This window comes from Lagenorhynchus albirostris, chromosome 15, assembly GCF_949774975.1.
Source record: "Lagenorhynchus albirostris chromosome 15, mLagAlb1.1, whole genome shotgun sequence".
In the NCBI taxonomy this organism is placed as follows: domain Eukaryota; kingdom Metazoa; phylum Chordata; class Mammalia; order Artiodactyla; family Delphinidae; genus Lagenorhynchus; species Lagenorhynchus albirostris.
In genome coordinates this window covers 13,942,898-13,962,913 of record NC_083109.1, presented here as the reverse complement: position 1 = coordinate 13,962,913, position 20,016 = coordinate 13,942,898, and the positions used below count along the sequence as shown (strand labels likewise).

Sequence of the window (20,016 nt, the reverse complement as noted above, 5' to 3'; positions counted from 1 at the left end):
TCTTAGTTTTTTAAGGAACCTCCATACTGTTCTCCATCATGGCTGCACCAAGTTACATTCCCACCGACAGCGCAGGAGGGCTCCCTTTTCTCCACACCCTCTCCAGCATTTGTTTTTTGTAGACTCTTTAATGATGGCCACTCTGACCAGTGTGAGGTGATCCCTCATTGTAGTTTATGTTTCCCTAATAATTAGAAGGTATGGTTTTAAATGTTTAAAAAGGAAAGTTGATTGAAAGGGGTATGATAGGGTGCATCACAAATAGTAGTGGTGAATATTGTTTGAGAAATTGTCTCAGTGTTATCAATTATGTTTCAGTAATTTAAATCTCTGTGTGACAGAAAATGTGTCTCTTACGGAAGGTCACAGTCAAAACCACTTGAAAGCCAATGCTCTAGAGCCCTAGGGATGTCTGTGTTCTATTCTGCACTGTCCAATACAGTAACCACTGGCCACGTGTGGTTATTGAGCACTTGAAATATGGCTAGTGTGACCGAGGCATTGAATTTTTAATTGTATTTAATTTTAAATAATTTTAATGTAATTAGCCACATGTGGCTGGTGGCTATCATATTGGACAGAACATTTACTTCACTGTACACATTGTAGAAAGTTCCATGAGACAGTGAAGCTCTGGAACCCTAAATTTGTAAGACATGACCTACATTTTCAGTTAAGATGGTGATAATAATAATAATAGTAGGGCTTCCCTGGTTGGCGCAGAGGTTGAGAGTCCGCCTGCCGATGCAGGGGACACGGGTTCGTGCCCCAGTCCGGGAAGATCCCACATGCCGCGGAGCAGCTGGACCTGTGAGCCATGGCCACTGAGCCTGCGCGTCCGGAGCCTGTGCTCCGCAACGGGAGAGGCCACAACAGTGAGAGGCCCGCGTACCGCAAAAAAAAAAAAGAAAAGAATAGTAACAGTAATCACAGCTGACATTTACTGAGTACTTACTAGGTACCAGGCACTGTTTTGTGCGGTTTACATGTATTAACTTGTTTAATCTTCACTATTGTTATCCCTATTATCTCAGTCTGCTCAGGCTCCCATAACAAAATATCACAGACTGTATGGCTTAACACAACAGAAATTAATTTTCTTACCATTCTAGAGGCTAGAAGTCCCAGATTAAGGGGCTGGCAAATGTGGTTTCTGGTGAGAGCCCTCTTCCTGGCTTGTAGAGACCACCTTCTCACTGTGTCTCCACATGGCCTTTCCTCAGTGTGTGTACAAGGAGAGGGAGAGAGAAAGGGAGAGAAAAAGCATGTGCTAGCCACCTCTGCTGTCTCTTTTTATTAGGACACTAATCCTGTCAGATCAGGGTACCACCTTTATGACCTCACATAACCTTAATTACTTCCTTAGAGGCACCCTCTCCAAATACAGTCACCTGAGTGTTTGTGCTTCCACATATGAATTTGGGGAGGACACAAACACTCAGTCCATAACACCCATTTTACAAATGAAGAAACTGAGGCACAGAGAGGTTAAGCGAACAGCCCAAAGTCACACAGTTGGCAGTGGCAGTTTTCAGACCCAGGCAGCCTGGCTCCAGGGCCCTTGCACTTATCCACCGTGCTGTGCTGCCTCCCCCAGGAGAACGATTGCCATCTGGCTGAGAAAGAAGATTCCCAACAGGAAATCTAGACTCTACAGTGCTGTAGACAGTGGGTTCAAAGGGAAAAGGAGAGCAGGGAGGATTGGTGCAGCCAGGAAGCCTGGAGGAAGATGAGCAAGGCCTGACAGCAAGAAGAGGAGAAATTCCCAGTGTAAACGAAGAAGACAAAGATGAAAAACTCCTCCGTCAATCATGTCATCTTCACATCGTATATGCAAAACAAAAGTCACACAAATAACAGCAGCCTAAACCACTACGGCACCTTCTCTTCCCCCCTGCAAGGGGAACAAAGCAATAAAGGATCTGAATGTATTTCTAGAAAGAAGGATGTGGACTGAGGTTGGAGCCGAGTGGGGGGCACAGGTGAGAATGATAAACCCAATCAGCGACAGCTGACATGTCCTGAGAGCTCACTGTGTGCCAGGCAGTGCCGGAAGGGCTCACCTGCATGCCTTCATTTAACCTTTCCAGCAGTCACAGGAGGTAGATGCTGTTACGTATCCCCATTTCAGAGATGGGAAAACTGAGGCACGGAGAGGTTAACTTGCCCAGGGCTGACACGTATTGAGCTCTTACCCTGTGCCAAGCATCACACGTGCATTTTCTCACTGAAATCTCACAAGTACCATGGAAAGGGAGATTTTTTTTTTTTAATCTCTATTTTACATATGAAGAATGAAGCCCAGGGAGGTCATTTTTCAAGGGTCACAGAGCTAGTAAGAGTAGAATGGAGATCTGATCCCAGGCCAAGCTGACTTCTAGGCTGGGACGTTTATCTTTCACGGAAGATACAATTATTTATTTATTTTTTCGCTGCGTTGGGTCTTAGTTGCTGTGCGCGGGCTTTCTCTAGTTGCCCCAAGCGGGGGCTACTCTTCGTTGCAGTGTGTGGGCTTCTCATTGCGGTGGCTTCTCTTGTTGTGGAGCATGGGCTCTAGGCGCGCAGGTGCAGTAGTTGTGGCTCGCGGGCCCTAGAGCTCAGGCTCAGTAGTTGTGGCACACAGGCTTAGTTGCTCTGCGGCATGTGGGATCTTCCCAGACCAGGGATGGAACCCGTGTCGCCTGCATTGGCAGGTGGATTCTTAACCGCTGCACCACCAGGGAAGTCCCAAAAATACAGTTTTGAGATGAACAGTGAATTGGAGAAGGAATACGGGTCCACAGAGTGGATGGAAGAAAAGAGGCCTTCATAAGAAACAAGATCAACCTAAAGGTTTTGACAGAAGGTATCCCTGGCCTGAATCAGGCGTGGCCAGGCTGGAGGGTGGGGTGGAGGGGGAGCGTTTCAAGATGCTGCCAGAGCTTTGGGAAGGATCATGCTGGAGGGACTCAGAAGTGGCTGGAATCTGGGCAGGCTGTGGCTGCCTGCCTGACACCTGGGCCTGATTGCTCAACGTCTGATTTACAGTTCTGCAGGAGCTGTCAGGGAGCATAATATTTCACCGTGTCAGCGCTGAGCTGCTCTCCAAGACGTCCTGCCCAACTGACCATTAATGCAACACAGGCCACAGCCTGTTTAGTGCTCTTCAGATAAGTTAAACATTTAAACAACACGAGAAAGACAGCCCAGGTTTCCCTCCCAGGGAGCAGGCCCCTCTCTGGCTAGTCTAGAGGCAGCATTAAGCACTCTCACTTTTAAAATATACCTGCCTTGAAGGAGGAGTGGGCAGGGAGTCCATCTGGGCTTGGATGAGAGTCATTTTTCTAAAGCAAATTTGTCAACAATTTCCTTTCTGCATTCGTGTCTCCAGGCAGCCAAGGACAAAAAGTAATGGGATCAGACCACAGCAGAGCAGGTTGGGAAAACCCCGGCTGTCACCAGCATAAATCAGAACGGATTTTGATGGGTATTTGTCACAGGCTTACTGTTCAGAAACAAGCAAGGATGAGAATACTAAGGATCAAAACCTATGGGGTGCTTAGGGCTTCCCTGGTGGCGCAGTGGTTGAGAGTCCGCCTGCCGATGCAGGGGACACGGGTTCGTGCCCCGGTCTGGGAAGATCCCACATGCTGCGGAGCGGCTGGACCCGTGAGCCATAGCCGCAGAGCCTGCGCGTCCGGAGCCTGTGCTCCGCAACGGGAGAGGCCACAACAGTGAGAGGCCCACGTACCACAAAAAAAAAAAAAAAAAAAAAAAAAAACCTGTGGGGTGCAGGCAAAGGCTGATCCAGACAGCCTTAAATTACATTTATTAGAAAACCAGGAAAATTAATAAGAACTGGTAATTGAAAAGATCATTAAGGTAGAAAGCCTTTGGCAAGCATGAACAAGAAAAAAAAGAGGGAGAAGAAGAGATCAGTAACCAACATCCCGAATGAAAGCGTGGACATCATCATAGGTTCAGGGGACCTATTTAGTTAGGAGAATACCATGAGCAGTATTGTTCAATGAACTTGAAAACCTGGATGAAGTTGACCCTTTTCAGAAAGATGTAAATTATCAAAATTAACCCAAGGGGGATGTTTTAAATAAGTAAACCAGTGACCATGGGAAATTGAAATCGTAGTTAAAGGTGTACAGCTCTAACAAAGGCACCAGGTCCAGCTCGTTTTAGACAAGAGTTCCACCAAACATTCAAGGAAAGGATAAATAAATCCAATCCTGCACACACTGCAGAGCAAAGGAAAGGTGGGATGCTGTCTCATGCATTTCAGGAGACTAATGTGACCCTGAAACTAAATCTGGACTTTGAGCACATGACAAAAGGATAAATCACTGTCATCGCTGATGAAAGATGGGACGCTCCTGCAGTCCCACAGATACCTTCACCCAGGCCCTGTGACCCTTTATGTAAGTTCCACTTGGCCCTGTCCGAGCTTCAGTTTCCACACTGGTGAAAGGAGTGGTCGGGACTATAATCGGTATCATTTATTAGGCCAGCCACGTGCCTCATTACACACCTGCAAGTGGATGCATTACCCATATTTCATAATTTTTTAAAAATCCAGGACTTCCCTGGTGGCACGGTGGTTAAGACTCCACACTCCCAATGCAGGGGGCCTGGATTCGATCCCTGGCCAGGGAACTAGATCCCACATGCATGCCGCAACTAAGGAGCCGGCAGGCCACAACTAAGGAGCCCGCGAGCCACAGCTAAGGAGCCTACCACAACTAAGGAGTCTGCCTGCTGCAACTAAGACCCGGCACAACCAAATAAATACTTTTTAAAAATCCTGGAGACCTTGGTCTGTTGCCCAAGAGGGCCCAGAAGCAATGACACTCCTGCAGCAACTAGCACATCCAGCATCCATATCTTGGCTTCAAAACACCATTTTCCAGTGAAAGGAACCAGGGCTCCTTGGAGAAATGACTGGTTCTAGGGCTGGGACAGAGAAGTTACATGATAAACAAGGAGCATCTTATGGTACCAAAAACTAAAGAAGTGCTCAAAAAAACCCATGATGATAGGGTATGTCAAAGGGACACAAGTGCTGACTGGAAGGGTTCCCAGTGGCCAAAGCTGGAACACTTTGAGTACTAAAACAAATAACATAGTATTCAACCCAAAATATAAAATAAGTACCCATGAGTCCATACTGACACAGATAAATGATTGAATATATAAGTGGGGGAGAACAGACAAATCTCCCATACAGAAAAATTCAAAATAATTTATGTAGATACCCTACCCTTTACTGTGAGCTTTGCATAGTTTCTTCCTTCCAAAGAGTGTACTATGGAAAGGTGGGGGGAGAGTAACTTTACAGTAGAGAGGCCTGAGGAACACTACCTGAGCCAGGTGAGCAAGGTCAACATCAACAGTGATGTCATGTTGATAGTATGTACCCTTGATGTGATGTGATGAGAGCGGCACTCTTACCTCTGTGATCTTCCTCACCAAAACCCATATCTCCAGTCTAACCATGAGAAAAACATCAGACAAATCCCAGTTGAGATGTTCTGCAAAATACCTGACGAGTACTCCTTTAAACTGTCACTAAAACCAAGGAAAGTCTGAGAAACTATCACAACCCAGAAGAACCTAAAGAGACAAGATGACAAAATGTAATGTGGTACCCCAGATGGGATCCTGAAAGAGAAAAAGGATGGCAGTAGAAAGACTGAATAAAGAATTGACATCAGTTAATAATAATAATGTAGTGATATTTATTAGTTGTGACAAATATACTATTTGAATATAAGTTGTTAACAATAAAAGAAACTGGGTGTGGGACACATGGGAACACTCTACTGTATTCACAATTTTTCTGTAAATCTAAAACTATTCTAAAATTAAAAGTTTATTACACGGACTTCCCTGGTGGCGCAGTGGTTAAGAATCCACCTGCCAGTGCAGGGGACACGGGTTTGATCTCTGGTCCAGGAAGATCCCACATGCCACGGAGCAACTAAGCCCATGCACCACAACTACTGAGCCTGCGCTCTAGAGCCCGCGAACCACAACTACTGAGCCCATGCACCACAACAACTGAAGCCCAGGCGCCTAGAGCCCGTGCTCCACAATGAAGAGTAGCCCCCGCTCGCTGCAACTAGAGAAAGCCCGCGTGCAGCAATGAAGACCCGATGCAGCCCCCCCAAAAAAAGTTTATTACAAAAAAAACTGAAGACTCACAGGTGTCTAGTCACTTTCCCAAGATCACACACCTAGGGAACAGCGGGGCTGGCCCTGGAGCCCAGGGATGGGCATTTGAAGGCCAACTACAACATCAGGGATGCGTGAAACTGAATGTCTCTACCCTAGTTCTCTTCCGCCCCGCTTCCTGAGATGCATTAATGTGTAGCATCCTGACGTGTCTTTGGAATTTGGACTGAAGACTGCAATGTCCTGCTTTGCTTCTAAATTGCTTCATCAGAAGGGCTGACCATCCATGAACCTCTTTTGGTGGTGAACTCAATTCAGTTTGGGCCTATGGAATTCAAAATAGTAATACTAGTGATAATTAAGGCAAACGTGTATGTGGCATTTTCTGTGGGTGAGGGACTTTGCAAAATGCTTTACCTGTATTGATTTATTCAATCCTTACAAAACCCTATGTGGGCAGTACCATCCTGTAGCTCAATTACAGACAAGGAAGTTGAGAGTCACGAAGATTAGTACCTTGTCCAAGTCCATTCTGTTAGTAAGCAGAGTCAGAATTTGACCCAGATCCCAGAGTGTGTGCTCTTAACTGCTGTACTCTCTGACCTTGCAAAAAACAGTTTAAATTAAAAAAAAAAAAAGCACTACCTTTAGGGTTTCCCAGTTTAGCAGATGAAAGAAGAAATCGGCCATTATATCAGGCCTAGATTAACCCTACAGGCCCCACGAAGTGTGGAAGCACAGAAACATTTGTCCGGACATGGCGTAGAGTTGGGGCAGTTTTTACAAAGGCAGTGACATCAACAGACCTTTGCAGGCTTTTGATAGATGGAAAGAGAAGGGAAAAGCATTCAAAACAGAAGGAACAGTAAATGCAAAGGCCCTGGGGCAAGAGCATGAGGGTTGTTGGACTAGCAGGGGCTGCTGTGTGTGCAGTGCAGTGAGAGAGGGGTGGGAGATGGTGGCGGGAGAGTGATGAGTGGGAGCGTGTGCGGACAAGCGGGGCCCGAGTCATGGTGAGGACTGTGTTTTCACTTGGAGGGAGGTGGGAGCCATTATGGGGTTTTGGGCAGGGGAGGGACAGGATGTGACTTAAGGTTTAGCAGGATCCCTCTGGCTGCTGGATGGAGACTAGGCTGGCAAGATGGGGGGTGGACAGGGTAGAAGCAGGCAGAGTGAGGAGGTGACTGTAATAGTCTGAGTCAGGGCTCAGTTAACTTTTTCCGTAAGGAGCCAGAGAGTACATATTTTAAGCTCTGCGGCGCAGGCTGTCTCTGTCTCAACTACTCAGTTCTCCTGTTGTAGGACAAAATCAGCCCTAGACAGTATGTAAATGAATGAGCACGGCTGTGTTCCAATAAAACTTTATTTACACAAACAGCGGGCAGGCCAGATTTAGCCCCCAGGTCATCGTTTGCCACCCTCCTGTGTAGGTGGCAGGTAATGATGGCTTGGACCATGGTGGGAGCAGCAGAGGAGCCTCTTTTTTCCGGGGACACAAGAAGTACCTTGAGGACAAGAGTCAGGTTAGTCCCGAAACCTCCCCTCCCTTGGCCCAAGCATCCTCTGATGCTGTTCCGGGCCCACGGGAGGCATTTTTCTAAGTTGGTCTTAGGATGGATGGATCTTTGCCAGAACAGGCTCTGGAGGCACACAGCCTCCTGGGCTCCTCCTCGCCTTCATTTCATGGCCTCGGAAGGTTTCTGGGGTAACCAAGTACCCAGACCGGGTGACTTAAACAACAGAAACTTCCTGTCCTGCAGGTCTTGAGACCAGAAGTTCAAGATCAAGATGTCGGCAGGGTTGGCTCCTTCTGAAGGCTCTGAGGGAGAATCTGCTCCTTGCCCCTCTCTCCTACCTTCTCCGAGACATTCCTTGGCTTGTAGACCTATCACAGTCACATGATGTTCTCCCTGTGTGCATATCTGTCTCTGTGTCCAGATTTCCCTTTTGTATCAGGACATCAGTCATACTGGATTAGGACCCACCCTCACGACCCCATCTTCACTTGATCATCAGTGAAGACCCTCTTTCCAAATAAGGTCACATTCCCAGGTACTGGGGTTAGGACTGCAACATCTTTTGAGGGGACACAATTCAGCTCATAACAGACCTGTTCCTGTACTTCTCTCACCTCATTTTCTCCTGTGTAAGATGAACGACAGTAGTATCCCCGTTAACCTATGTGAAGTGCTGAGCACAGACCCCGGCATGTTGGGAGCCAGTCAGAGGCTATATATCGCTGGCCTCTGGCCTCCAGTGTTAGATCCTGCGTTCTCCTCTCCTCCCCAGGGAGATACTTTATTTTTCAAAAGCGATATATGTCCATATTCTCCTTGTAAAGGAAGGAAGGAGGGAAGGAAGGAAACAGGGAGGGAGGGAGGGAGGGAGAAAGGAAGGAAAGGAAAGAAAGCATTTCAGTAAGGTTAAAGCCTCCTTTGACCACTAACCCAACGCCAGTGCCTTCCCAGATGGAATTACTGTTCCCAGTCGGACGTGTGAGCATCCAGATCTTTCTATTTCCATTTATGTATATGGATACATTTATATATATCACCTTGTTTTTAATTGGTTTTTATAAATATCGACATGTGTGATACTGGATGTCTCATTCTCCAATCTGCTGCTTTTTGCACTGTAGGATGTCTTGGAAACATTTCCATGTGCTAACATAACTATCTCCCTCTTTCTTCTGAGCTGCTGGGTAGGATTCCCCTGAATGGATATACCACAGTTCATTCCACCATGATCCAATCGAGGGAACTGCAGGGGTTTCCAGTTTCTCACTGGGATGCTGGACATCCTTGCACGAGACTCTTTGCAGTTGTTTCTCTGGGTCAGAAAGTGTCAATTCCTCAGCCCCACTGCGCCTCACCCATGCCAAGGCCACAGGAACCCATCCTCTGTCTTGGGCGGGTAGTCCCGCTCAGACACACCCCCCTCATGATAGTCACACTCTGACTCCAGAGAGGCCAGAAGCACCCTGGGCCGTGAGAGGCTGGCATCCTTTGAGAGGCCTGCCCCCCGTGCAGCACAGTTGAGGGGCATATGATCCTCTTCCCCCAGGGCCCAGCCCCATCTTCGTGTCCTCCGCTTTGTCCCACTCCCCTCGGTGCTGGCCCAGCGGGTAACTCAATCCAGGTCAGCTGGTGGAGTATGAGGTAGTGTCTAGCTGAGCGTCATGGTATTTTATTAAGCCCGAAATGTGATCGCTACTGTTGTCACTCTTTAGCACCCCCGACAATCCCCTCGCAAATGAGAAAAACAGAGCCTCCCCACATACCTTTCCCCTGATATCAGGGAAAGCACAGGGAACCCTGCCCAGAGGCCTGAGCCCTGGTGACCCCCCAGAGCAGCTTTCAAGCTTGAGGGGAGGCCTGGGGGCCACGGGGAGGTGTTTTTCCAATTTCAGGCAAAGCAATGGACTGGGGGGAAATCTGCTATTAATTTTTCCTCGGTGCCTGGGTCTCCAAAGTCAGCGCTGGCTTTTAAATACAGTTTTCATTAACCTGTGAGGATTGCTGGCCCTGGGATCCTTCCAGGTATATGAGATTGCTCTGGATCAGAGGTTTCAAACTAGGATGCCCACAGGGGCCAAGTAAGCAGGTAAGGTAAAGTGAGGAAAACCCAGTAGAGGCTGCAGAAGGGCGTCAAGGCTAAGGATTCTCAGGATACACGAATGCAAGCCCTGCGTTGCCAGAGCGTGTAAATTCTCAAAGTAGCTGAAAATCTAGAGACAGAGAGAGAGGGAGAACAAGAAGAGCGAGAAGGGACGGAGGAAAGGGGGAGAGAGAGAGACGGCTCTTGTTCCAAAAAATGTTTTAATGTTTTAAGCACATTTGGGGCTAAATGAGATATGTCTCCAGGCCAGCTTGCAAGCTCTTCCTTAATTGAACCTATCAACACAGCAGAGAAATTGTCAACCTCGTTTCTTTATCCCTCCAGAGCTGCACTGTCCGATAGAATGTTCTACAATGATGGAAAACGTGCACCATCCAGTATGGTAGCCATTGGCTCCACTTGGCTATCGAGCACTTGAAATAGGCCTAAGGAACGGAATTTTCTGTTTAATTTTAATTGAATCTAACTATAAAGAACCACCCGCGGCCAACCTCTGCTGTATTAGATAATGTGACTATCGGCTCTTCCAGTGGGGCGTCCCATCGTGCTCAACTATTTAGGAAAGGACACACCCTCTCAGGGAGGGGGATCAATTATACCACCAAGACATCAGAATCCTGGGTGCATGGAAAGAAAGGAAATACGGAATACAGCAGAAAAGCTTTAGGTGTAAACCAGATGTCCGCTCACTCAAGGATGGTCACTCAGTGCCCCCCACCTAGTTTTTTTTCCAGTACTATCCAAAGAGTTTCTCAGGTGGGGTCACCACTGAGCATCTGCCGTGTTCTTTGCCCTCTGCTCTGGCTACCATTTGCCCATGGCTGACCCCTAGGAAGCCTCTGGGTAGACCTCCCTGCTGTCAGACCTGTCAGAGCACACCGTTGCCCACGCCTGGGCGCTGTGCCAAGCCCACAGACACGTGAGGTGCCGTGTAGCAGGACCCTGAGTCCTACTTTGTCACTGCCACAGAGCTGTGGGCAAAGTGTGCCAGGGACTCTGGAAACAAACCTCTTTCCAATCCAGGGGAGCCAGCAAACCGCCTTCAGTCCAGAGCTCATTCAGGGGGGCCAGAGAGGGATCAGCGGCCACACCACCCCTTCTTCCAGGTTCCAACCTTGATCCCCACGGAGCAGCCCAGGCTGCCCCAAATGCCACTGTCCCCACCTGCTCTACCCCCGCATCTCCATAACAACTAAGTTATCTCTGTATATCTTTAAAAAGTGATGGAGGGAAGGTGGTCCCATCATCCCCCAGCAAAACTCTTGTTCTCAGAGATAAACTCAAGCCTCTTCCTTGTGTAAAAAGAGATCTGCTCAAAATGTTGACACCACCATTTTTTCCCCCAGCTTTTCTCCTCCCATCAAGGGCCCAGAGATGTTACAACCAGTTTTTCTCTCAGAGGCCAAGCTCAAAGTTCCACGCGCATCTTCCTCTCTCTAGCAGTCTTTGCAAGGAGGTATCTGCCCCCTGAAATTGTCTTGCAAACCAAAACGTGGACGTTTACAAATCTTAACACAATAATCAAAACGAACATTTATGTAGCCAGACCCTTCTCCTCTCGTCAACCTTGTGAAGCAGGTTCTGTTATTATCTCCATTTGCCAAACTGATCTCTGAGATTTGGGGTGGTTAAGTCACTTGCTCAAGTGGTTGGATCCAGGATCCAAGCCCGGGTGATCCGATTCCAGAGGCTGAGCTCTAACCAGTACCATCGGGGGGCAGGCACAGCGTGCTCACGATTTTTGCCTTATGGACCGATCACCTGAGTGGACCTTCTGATGGAGGCAGAGTTCACAGGCTTCCTTGGGAGCTGTTGCATCACTTGCCTCTTGGTTGCAAAATGACAGAAATCCATCTCCACTCACTGAAATGGAGAAGTCCGTGTATTCGTCTCCTCCGGCTGCTGTACCAAATTACCACACACTTAGTGGCTTAAAGCAACACAGTTCTGGAGATCAACGTCCAAAATCAATTTCACTGGGCTGAAGATGTTGGCAGAGCTGGTTTCTTCTGGAGGCTTTGAAGGGAGAATATGTTTCTTCGCCATTCTCGGCTTCTGGTGGCCGCCTGTATTTCTTGGCTTGCGGCCTCCGCCTTCATTTTCAAAGCACTTCACTCCAGTTCCCTTCTCCTCTCTGTCGTCAAATACCCCTCTGCCTCTTACTTACAAGGACCCTTGTAATTACATTTGGCGTCCACCGGGAAGATCCAGGATAATCTCCCCATCTCAAGATCTTTAACTTAATCACATCTGCAAAGTTCCTTTTTCTGTATACGTTTCCTGAGATTAGGACAGGGCTGTTTTGCGGGGCTATCATTCAGCCTGCCGTGGTAGTCAGGGTGGCCTTGTCTCAGTTGTGGCTGGGTCCAGAGGAGCAAACAATGTGATCTGATCAGGGCCTCCTCCCTCTCTCCAACTCCCAGACCTACTTTCCTCTAACAGCCCCAGGCTTCATCTCACCATCCAGCAGCTTTAGGGAAAGGAGAGCTCCTCTTTCCCAAAAGTCCCAGGGCTGCTTCTCATTGGTCCAGCTGAGGCCACACACTCATCTCTGAAGTCATCACTGTGGCTAGAGGGACCCTGGGTCTCTCTGATTGGTTGAGCCTGGGTCATGTGCCCACCTACATCATCCCTTCCCCTCTGTCTTAACTCCCATGTGTTACGGTATTTCTCCAAAGAGAACAGAGATGTATGGGTGGTGGAAAGCAGCATGTTATTGGAGTCCATTGAATGGCGAACCCTTGGAATGGTGCCTGGCACGTAGTAATGCTTGATAAATGATGGTCACAGATCGTGGGACACAGAGGGGGACTTGGGCAGGGGGTACCTCCTGAAGCTAATGCTTGAAGAATCCAAGGTTCACTAAGGAGATGAAAGCAGAAGAGCATTCCAAGCAGAGGAAACACTTTGAATAGTGAAAGGCTTCCACTGTATGGCCATGGTAACCATAGGTCCTAGTGTACCTGGGGGCAAAGGGAGATAGGTCCTATTTTGTGCCTGTCCTCCTAATGTAATGCTGACAGCAGCCCCCTTTACATTGCAAAATTATCTGGGTTTGCATGATAAATTATACGGTCACCACCACCCCTTATAGCCAAAGGCAAAAGAGGATGAGACTTAGCCCAAGGTCACCTGACCTTCAGTGGCAAAGTGTGGACTAGAATTCAGGACTCTGACTCCCAGTTCAGTGCTCCTTCACCCCTCAGCTTATGAAACCAACTCTTAAAGGCTGCATCAGCTTCACCAGTCACATTTCTCCCTTTTTCTCTTCTTGCCAAATTCTCTACAGGACTGTGACCAGATCCACGTGGACGATGTCTCATCCGATGACAACGGGCAAGATTTAAGGTAGGAATTTGGGGAGTCAATCAAAAATGCCCCTTCTGATTGGTTATCAAGCTTGCCTTTCACTAGGAAGCAGAGAGGAGGGACGGGCTAGTTATCAGGGCAAGGTGGCCTGCCCTCAGCCCAAGCTGGGACCGGTGTTTCTCTGAACTCCAAAATCACAACCCTGGGCTTCCCTGGTGGCGCAGTGGTTGAGAGTCCGCCTGCCGATGCAGGGGACACGGGTTCGTGCCCCGGTCCGGGGGGATCCCGTGTGCTGCGGAGCGGCTGGGCCCATGAGCCATGGCCGCCGAGCCTGCACATCCAGAGCCTGTGCTCCGCGGCGGCAGAGGCCACAGCAGTGAGAGGCCCGCGTACCGCAAAAAAAAAAAAAAAAAAATCACAACCCTGCCCCCCACCCTGCAGCCTGCTCTGCATCGTTCCGAATCCCTGAGGCCGAGCTTCCTGCCGATCCTCTGTGACTCTGCTTATGTTTCTCTCTCGGGGGGGTTTTCCCTGCTTTACTAAAGTAATGCACGCACATTGTGAAAAGTACCACACACCACCTCTGATCTTGTCTCCCAGAATCACCACCATGAAGAGTCCGGTAAACCTATTTCCAAGGTTTGACTGCACTCACTAACATACATACGTTATTTAATGTAGAACTGATACAGTCGACACTCAAAAAAATATTTCTTGAGTGAGTAAGTGGTATGTCTGATTTCTAGGGGAAAACACTCCTAGGACATGAATTCCAGAAATAAGGTACCCAGCTGCTCAAAGTGAGACAGCTTTCAGAAGAATGTGGCTGGAATGTTCCAAGCCTGCCCATTATAAAAACAGAACCCTAGTTATTAAGCTGTGCTTATCAAAATTATCACTATTCAACGCTTCTAGGCCCATCAAAAATATTATGAGACCAAATAACGTTTTGCCTGTGAGCCATTCGTGGTAACTTAATGTTTGCTGCCTAGGTGTGTCTTCCAACTTACTCAAAAAAAAAGAAATCAAAGTTTCTGTTCCCGAGCCCTGCAAGTCTTTTCAAAGCCCAGCACAATTAGAAGTGATAGCTGGGCATCGCCTGCTTCATTTTAATTAGCCATTCAGAAAGTCCCTTCTGCAGTCAGGCCTGGCAAGGAGCACGGCTCCACTGCCAGCCAGGACTGCTTAATTTGTGGAGTAAATAAACCCCAGGTCAAGGTTAATTGTGTCCTTTTCATGAAGTCATCCCAGGGAACCACTCTCCCTTTCAAGGCAGTGAGTAACCAGTGTTCTGTTTTTATCGTTTCCCCTGTAGTTGGCTGGCTTGGAATTTAGAGCAATGTCCCTCTGAACCCTGATTCATGCTGATTGTTTGGTACCTCATTTCAAGAATCCACAATCCAAGGGTGTTTTTTTCCCACTAGAAGCCAAATTCCCCATTTGTTCATTCAAGAAATATCTGTTAAGCACCTACTGTGTGCTAGGCAGCAACTATCAAATGCCCCTTGTTTTGTTTTGTTTTGTTTTCAGTTAACAGTAAAAACCAACAGTGGTAACGCCCTTACTTTGCACCATGCCCTGTTCCAGTTGCTCTATGTGACTTAACTCACTGCATCTTCACAGTTACCCTAGGAAATAGTTGCTCTTATCATCATCATTGTTTTACACTTGGGGAATGGGAGGCACAGAGAGGTTCAGTAACCTGCCCAACCTCACACAGCTGGTAAATGGGTGAGGCAGGATTCACGGACACCCTCCCCTGCCCTCCACGTCTTAGCAGAACATCCAGGCATCTCCCCAGGTATCCTGAGTTTACAGAGTCAGTGTTCTTTTTCAAGAATAAATTCTCTAGCCTTTCTGCACTACTCAGGGAGGGGTCCATAAGGCATTGTTCTAGATTCCCATCATTACTTAAAGGGAAATTTCCACAATGGCCGGAGTCCTTGATGTCCTGCAAGTGAAAAAGGAGGATGTCCTCAAATTCTTTGCAGCAGGAACCCAGTTAGGAGGCACCAACCTTGACTTCCAAATGGATCGGTCCATCCGCAGAAGGAAAAGTGACGGCATCTACATCATAAGTCTGAAGAGAACGGGGGAGAAGCTTCTGCCGGCAGCTTGTGCCATGGTTGCCACTGAAAACCCAGTCGATGTCAGTGTCACGTCCTCCAGAAGACTGACCGGTGAGCTGTGCTGAAGTTTGTCGCTGCCGCCAGAGCTACTTCTATTTCTGGCTGTTTCACTCCTGGAAACTTCACTTACCAGATCCAGGCAACCTTCCAGGCGCCACGACTTCTGGTGGTTACTGATTCCGGCGCTGACCCCCAGCCTCTCCCAGAGGCTCTTGTGTTAACCTGCCTACCGTTGCTGTGTGTAGCAGATTCTCCTCTGTGCCGTCCCTACAACAACAAGGGAGCTTCCCCAGTGGGTCTGACACGGTGGATGCTGGCCTGGGATGTCCTGCGCATGAGTGGTACCATCTCCCATGAGCACCTGGGGAGGTCATGCCTGATCTCTGCTTCCACAGGGATCCAGAAGAGGCTGAAAAGGAAGAGCAGGCCGCTGCTGAGAAGGCTGTAACCCTGGAGCAACGTCGGGGTGAACGGATGCTCCAGCTCCCAAGTTCACTGCCACTCAACCCGAGGTCGCAGACCAGTCTGAAGGCTCCCAGATGCCCTCTGTGCCTGCCCGGTGGCTCCCTGCTGAAGACTGCGGAGTTCAGGCCACTGGCTGGGGAGGCACAACCAGTGAGTGGTCCGAAGCTGTTCTTCCAAAGACTCAAACAGAAAATGGAAACGAGGTGGATGGAAAATAAAATTTCTTTTAAAAAGAAAAAGCAGAAGACATTCTCTGGCAAGATGGCAACCTTGACAGTACAGAGGAAGGAGCACGTGTCAATTTAAAGTGTGGCTTCTGGAAATGAGGGGCCGTGATGGGATAAAGTCACATAGCCCCTTTCTCGTCAGGATAAGAATGTGCTAGAAAAGTGCCCAGCACAGTGAGTAGTCCTTGCTGAATGGCTCTCTGCCCCTACGATTAGATGTCGTCTGCTCCCTTTTACTAGTTGGGGATATTTTCTTCCTCTTTAGCCCCTGGTCACCGCCACCCAAGGGAGGGACTGAGAAGAAAGCAACATGTCTGTATAATAAACCCACTGGCATCTTTCGTGGGAAAGAGGAGGTTATCATTGCAAACAAGTTATTAGAACAGTCGTATCTTATTCTCCATGTATCTTTTTAATTTTTTTTTTAATAACCTCAAGATCTCAGAAGTTATGGTGTCCAGTACCACGATGTCAAGCTAGTGGTCAAACAAGTTAATTACACACAACCTATATTTTTATTTTATTGTATTGTATTTTTTTTTTTTGGCCACACCACGAGGCACGCGGGATCTTAGTTCCCCAACCGGGGATTGAACCCTTGCCCTCGGCAGTGAAAGTGCAGAGTCCTAACCACTGGACCGCCAGGGAAGTCCCCAACTTTTAAACTTGAGTAATTCAGTAAAGAGCAGAGAAGAAACTACGATCATCCCTGTTCCCACCATCTCCAACTCACCACTTTCTGACATTATGAGTGACTTGCTTCTAATTTTATATACACGCACACTTACACAAATGTCTGTGAAAAATGACCCAGGTGGATGTGTGTGTGTGTTTATGGACATATGGGCAAAAATTTGAAGACATCTAAAGAACTTCTGTCAGCCTGTTGGTATCTCTCTGTGTCTGTCTACCCAGCCTGCTCTGGAGGGAATGCCAGAGTCTACGTTTGAAGCCTTTGGGATTAAGTCACCTGGATCAGTGCCCTCCTGGTCCACTTGCCCCAGTGGAGCCCACGTGGTGAAATCTGCTGTTGAGTTTGAGGCATCACTCCAGGCGCTTCTGTGGATCCTGCAGGGGTTTCGTTGTCACCAGTTCGATATTCAGGCTGTCAGGCTGAGCCCCAGGCACAGAACGGTGCGGGACAGCACATGGGCATCAGGACATCACGTGGCCCACAGGGAGAATGACCCAGCGCTTCACACTTTTCAAATTCCCTTTTATCTGCTGCAGCAGTGGCGTTAAACCGGGCATACCTAAGATACAATTTCCTAGCGTTGTTTCATCCCTAGTGCATCACATCTTTTTAAAAAATACAATATCTTTCTCCACCCTTAAACTCATCACAGAAAATCCAGAAACAATAAAATAATGCAAAGAGAAAAAAAAGTCAGCTGAACCCACCCCCCAAGAGGCTGTGGTATATACCACGCTGACCTGCTCCCCCCAGGCTTTTTCTGTTTGAAGAGACTTTCACTTTTGAAGTTTTTGGTCCACACATCCCTTGTCACGCTCTGGTTTTGCCTTGCAACGGCCTGTGGTTTTGCAAACCTGTACCAGGCTTCCAGTGGAGGGAGAGAAAATGGTGTTCCGTGGAAAGCTAGGGCTTTCGTTCTCACGCTCTAGCTGCTGTAGGTGGTCAGTCGCCCACGCTTTCCCCTTCTGGTTCCCAGCTGCCGCTTCTGTCATTAACCTCACATGACACTCTGACTCGTCCCCAGACCACGCTTCATGCTGATGGAGGGTTATGTCTGCAAAGCACCAGCAATCTACTCTGCTTAATTTAACAGATAAAAAAATTACCATAGGGAAGTTCTTTTTTTTTTTTTTTTTTTTGCTGGCCACACCCTGCGGCATGCAGGATCTTAGTTCTCGGACCAGGGGATTGAATCCATGCCCGCTGCATTGGGAGCGTAGAGTCTTAACCACTGGACCGCCAGGGAAGTCCCCAACATAGGGAATGTCTGTAGAAAGATACAGAGATGCTCACAGAACAGGAGGAAAAGGTCAGCCGTCAGGGCTTAGGGGGCATGTGAAGCAGAGCAGGTTTGGGGATCAGAGTGGCAGAAACTAACTGGCATATTCTTCTGGAACTTTCTCTCAGGATGAACCAAGGCCAACCATTTTTTGGAGTTGCCTTCCAGCTTCAGACTCGGAAGGAGGAGAGAGGGAGGCTTTCCCCAGCTTGGCCACTGCATGCAGGGGACAGAATGGCTGCCCCCCCAAAATATAGATGCTCTTTGATACCAAAAGCAAGGAGAATGGATGCTGACTAGGCAAGAGCAAAGGATGCCACCATTGTTTGGGAAGTTAATAAAAACTATGATCCTGCTTCCCCCAGAACGCACATACCCACGGCACCCTCGAACATTCAGGGACATCGTGGGTGCCCCAAACCCCACCCCGTGGGTCTCCTGGTGAAGAGCTCCCACCTCCCCGACATTAACACTGTCTCTTCTCCCACGCCCTGCCCTCTCCCGTCTCCCCAGCACCTACAACTTCTCCGCTGATGGCTTCCACAGTTCGGCCCCGGGGGCCAGCTTGTGCCTGGGCTCTGGTGTGCACGGCGGCGTGGACTGGATGAGGAAGCTGGCCTTCCGCTACCGGCGAGTGAAGGAGATGTACAACACCTACAAGAACAACGTCGGCGGTGAGTGGGTCGGGGAGAGGGTCGTCCACAGCGGTCAGAGGGTCTGCCTGTGCTCCAGGTGCAACCCCTGGACCAAGGGAAATTCATCAAGGATGGATGCTGTCACTCGCATCCCACCTGCCCTGTGCCAGGTACTGCTCTGAGAGGCTTGTTATAAGTCCTAGCTCACTCAGCGTCACCCTTGTGACGCCCTCTGGAAGAGGGCACTAAGATTCCCTTATCCTCGCTTTAGGGGGGCGGGGCGGGGCTGGGAAGCTGAGGACGGGATGGGGCATCTTGCCCATGATTACACCCCCCACCCCCGCCGTGGTTCTCCACGTGTGGTCCTTGGACCAGCAGCATCACCTGGGGACTTGCTGGAAATGCAGATTCTCTGGCCCCACCTCAGACCTGTCGCACCTGAAGCTCTGAGGTGGGCCCGGCGCTCTGTGGCTTAACCTGCCCTCCAGGTGATTCTGATGCTCACCGGAATTCGAGGGCCACCGGCTTCAGCCCTCACTACTCACATGAGCATCACCTGGGAGCTCGTTAGAAGTGTAGACGCTCAGGCCCCTCCCCAGGTGACTGAGCCAGACCTGCGTTTTTAACAAGATCCCCAGGCGGTTTGTGGAAACACTGGTTCTCAGACTTGGCTTATATCGGAACCCCTTGAGGAGTTTCCAGTTCCTGGCCTGGCCGCTGCCTGGCATCAGGACCCACAGAGCTCCCTGGTGACTACTGTGTAGGCAAGGTGAAAGCCACCAGCTTCAGTGGCAGGAGAGCACTGGCTGCCACACTGAACAGAAGCCTGGAGGGGCTGAAGGCAGGGTTGGCTCGGTAGTGACCAGGCCTTCAGATCGCTGTTTCTGGAATTCTCTAGGCCGCTGGCTCTTAACAGGTGATGCCGCCTCCTCCCCACCCAGGAGGCATCTGGGGATGTTTCTGATTATCACAAGGTCTCTAACCAGCTCCTGGCCAGTCAAGGGAAGAGGCCTGAGTAGGCAGCTACTCGACTCCATTGACTGATCCAATCAATCTCAAAATAAAATTAAGGTCACTGGATTGAAGCTGACCTTGGGTGTCATCTGATCTGAAACCTAGACTCACCTTCCCTAACCCTACTCCCTCCAGCCCTTTGAAATGACAGCAACGATGATTTTTATTTGCTTTGTCCGTAGGCTTGATAGGAGCTCCCAAAAGAGAGACATGGCTACAGCTCAGAGCCGAGCTGGAAGCCCTGACGGACCTCTGGCTGACCCACTCCCTGAAGGCGCTAAACCTCATCAATTCGCGGTAGGTGGGAGCCCCCGTTTTCCTTTGCGCCACTGAACTTTCTCCCATTCAAGGGTGGCAGCCCCTGCATTTCCACACTTGGGAGAACTGGACCCCCCAATTCTCCCCTGCACACCTTCCAGACATTTGATAAAGCTAGGGTGTACAGGCACCATGGACACCTTGTCCCTCAGATGTGCAGGTAGTT

General features: G+C 49.0%; 1 protein-coding gene and 1 pseudogene across 3 annotated transcripts in view; both read left to right on the top strand.

Moving 5' to 3' along the window:
• EYA2 (EYA transcriptional coactivator and phosphatase 2) overlaps positions 1 to 20,016 on the top strand; it is a 255,735-nt gene that overhangs the window by 225,045 nt on the left and 10,674 nt on the right. For all 3 annotated transcript variants that reach the window (XM_060123881.1, XM_060123880.1, XM_060123879.1), the window contains 3 exons: positions 13,070 to 13,128; positions 18,397 to 18,557; positions 19,715 to 19,829. In XM_060123881.1, the coding sequence (XP_059979864.1) occupies positions 13,070 to 13,128; positions 18,397 to 18,557; positions 19,715 to 19,829 (335 nt within the window). The remainder of the gene's footprint in view (positions 1 to 13,069; positions 13,129 to 18,396; positions 18,558 to 19,714; positions 19,830 to 20,016) is intronic.
• LOC132505482 (small ribosomal subunit protein uS2-like) lies at positions 15,020 to 17,609 on the top strand (annotated as a pseudogene).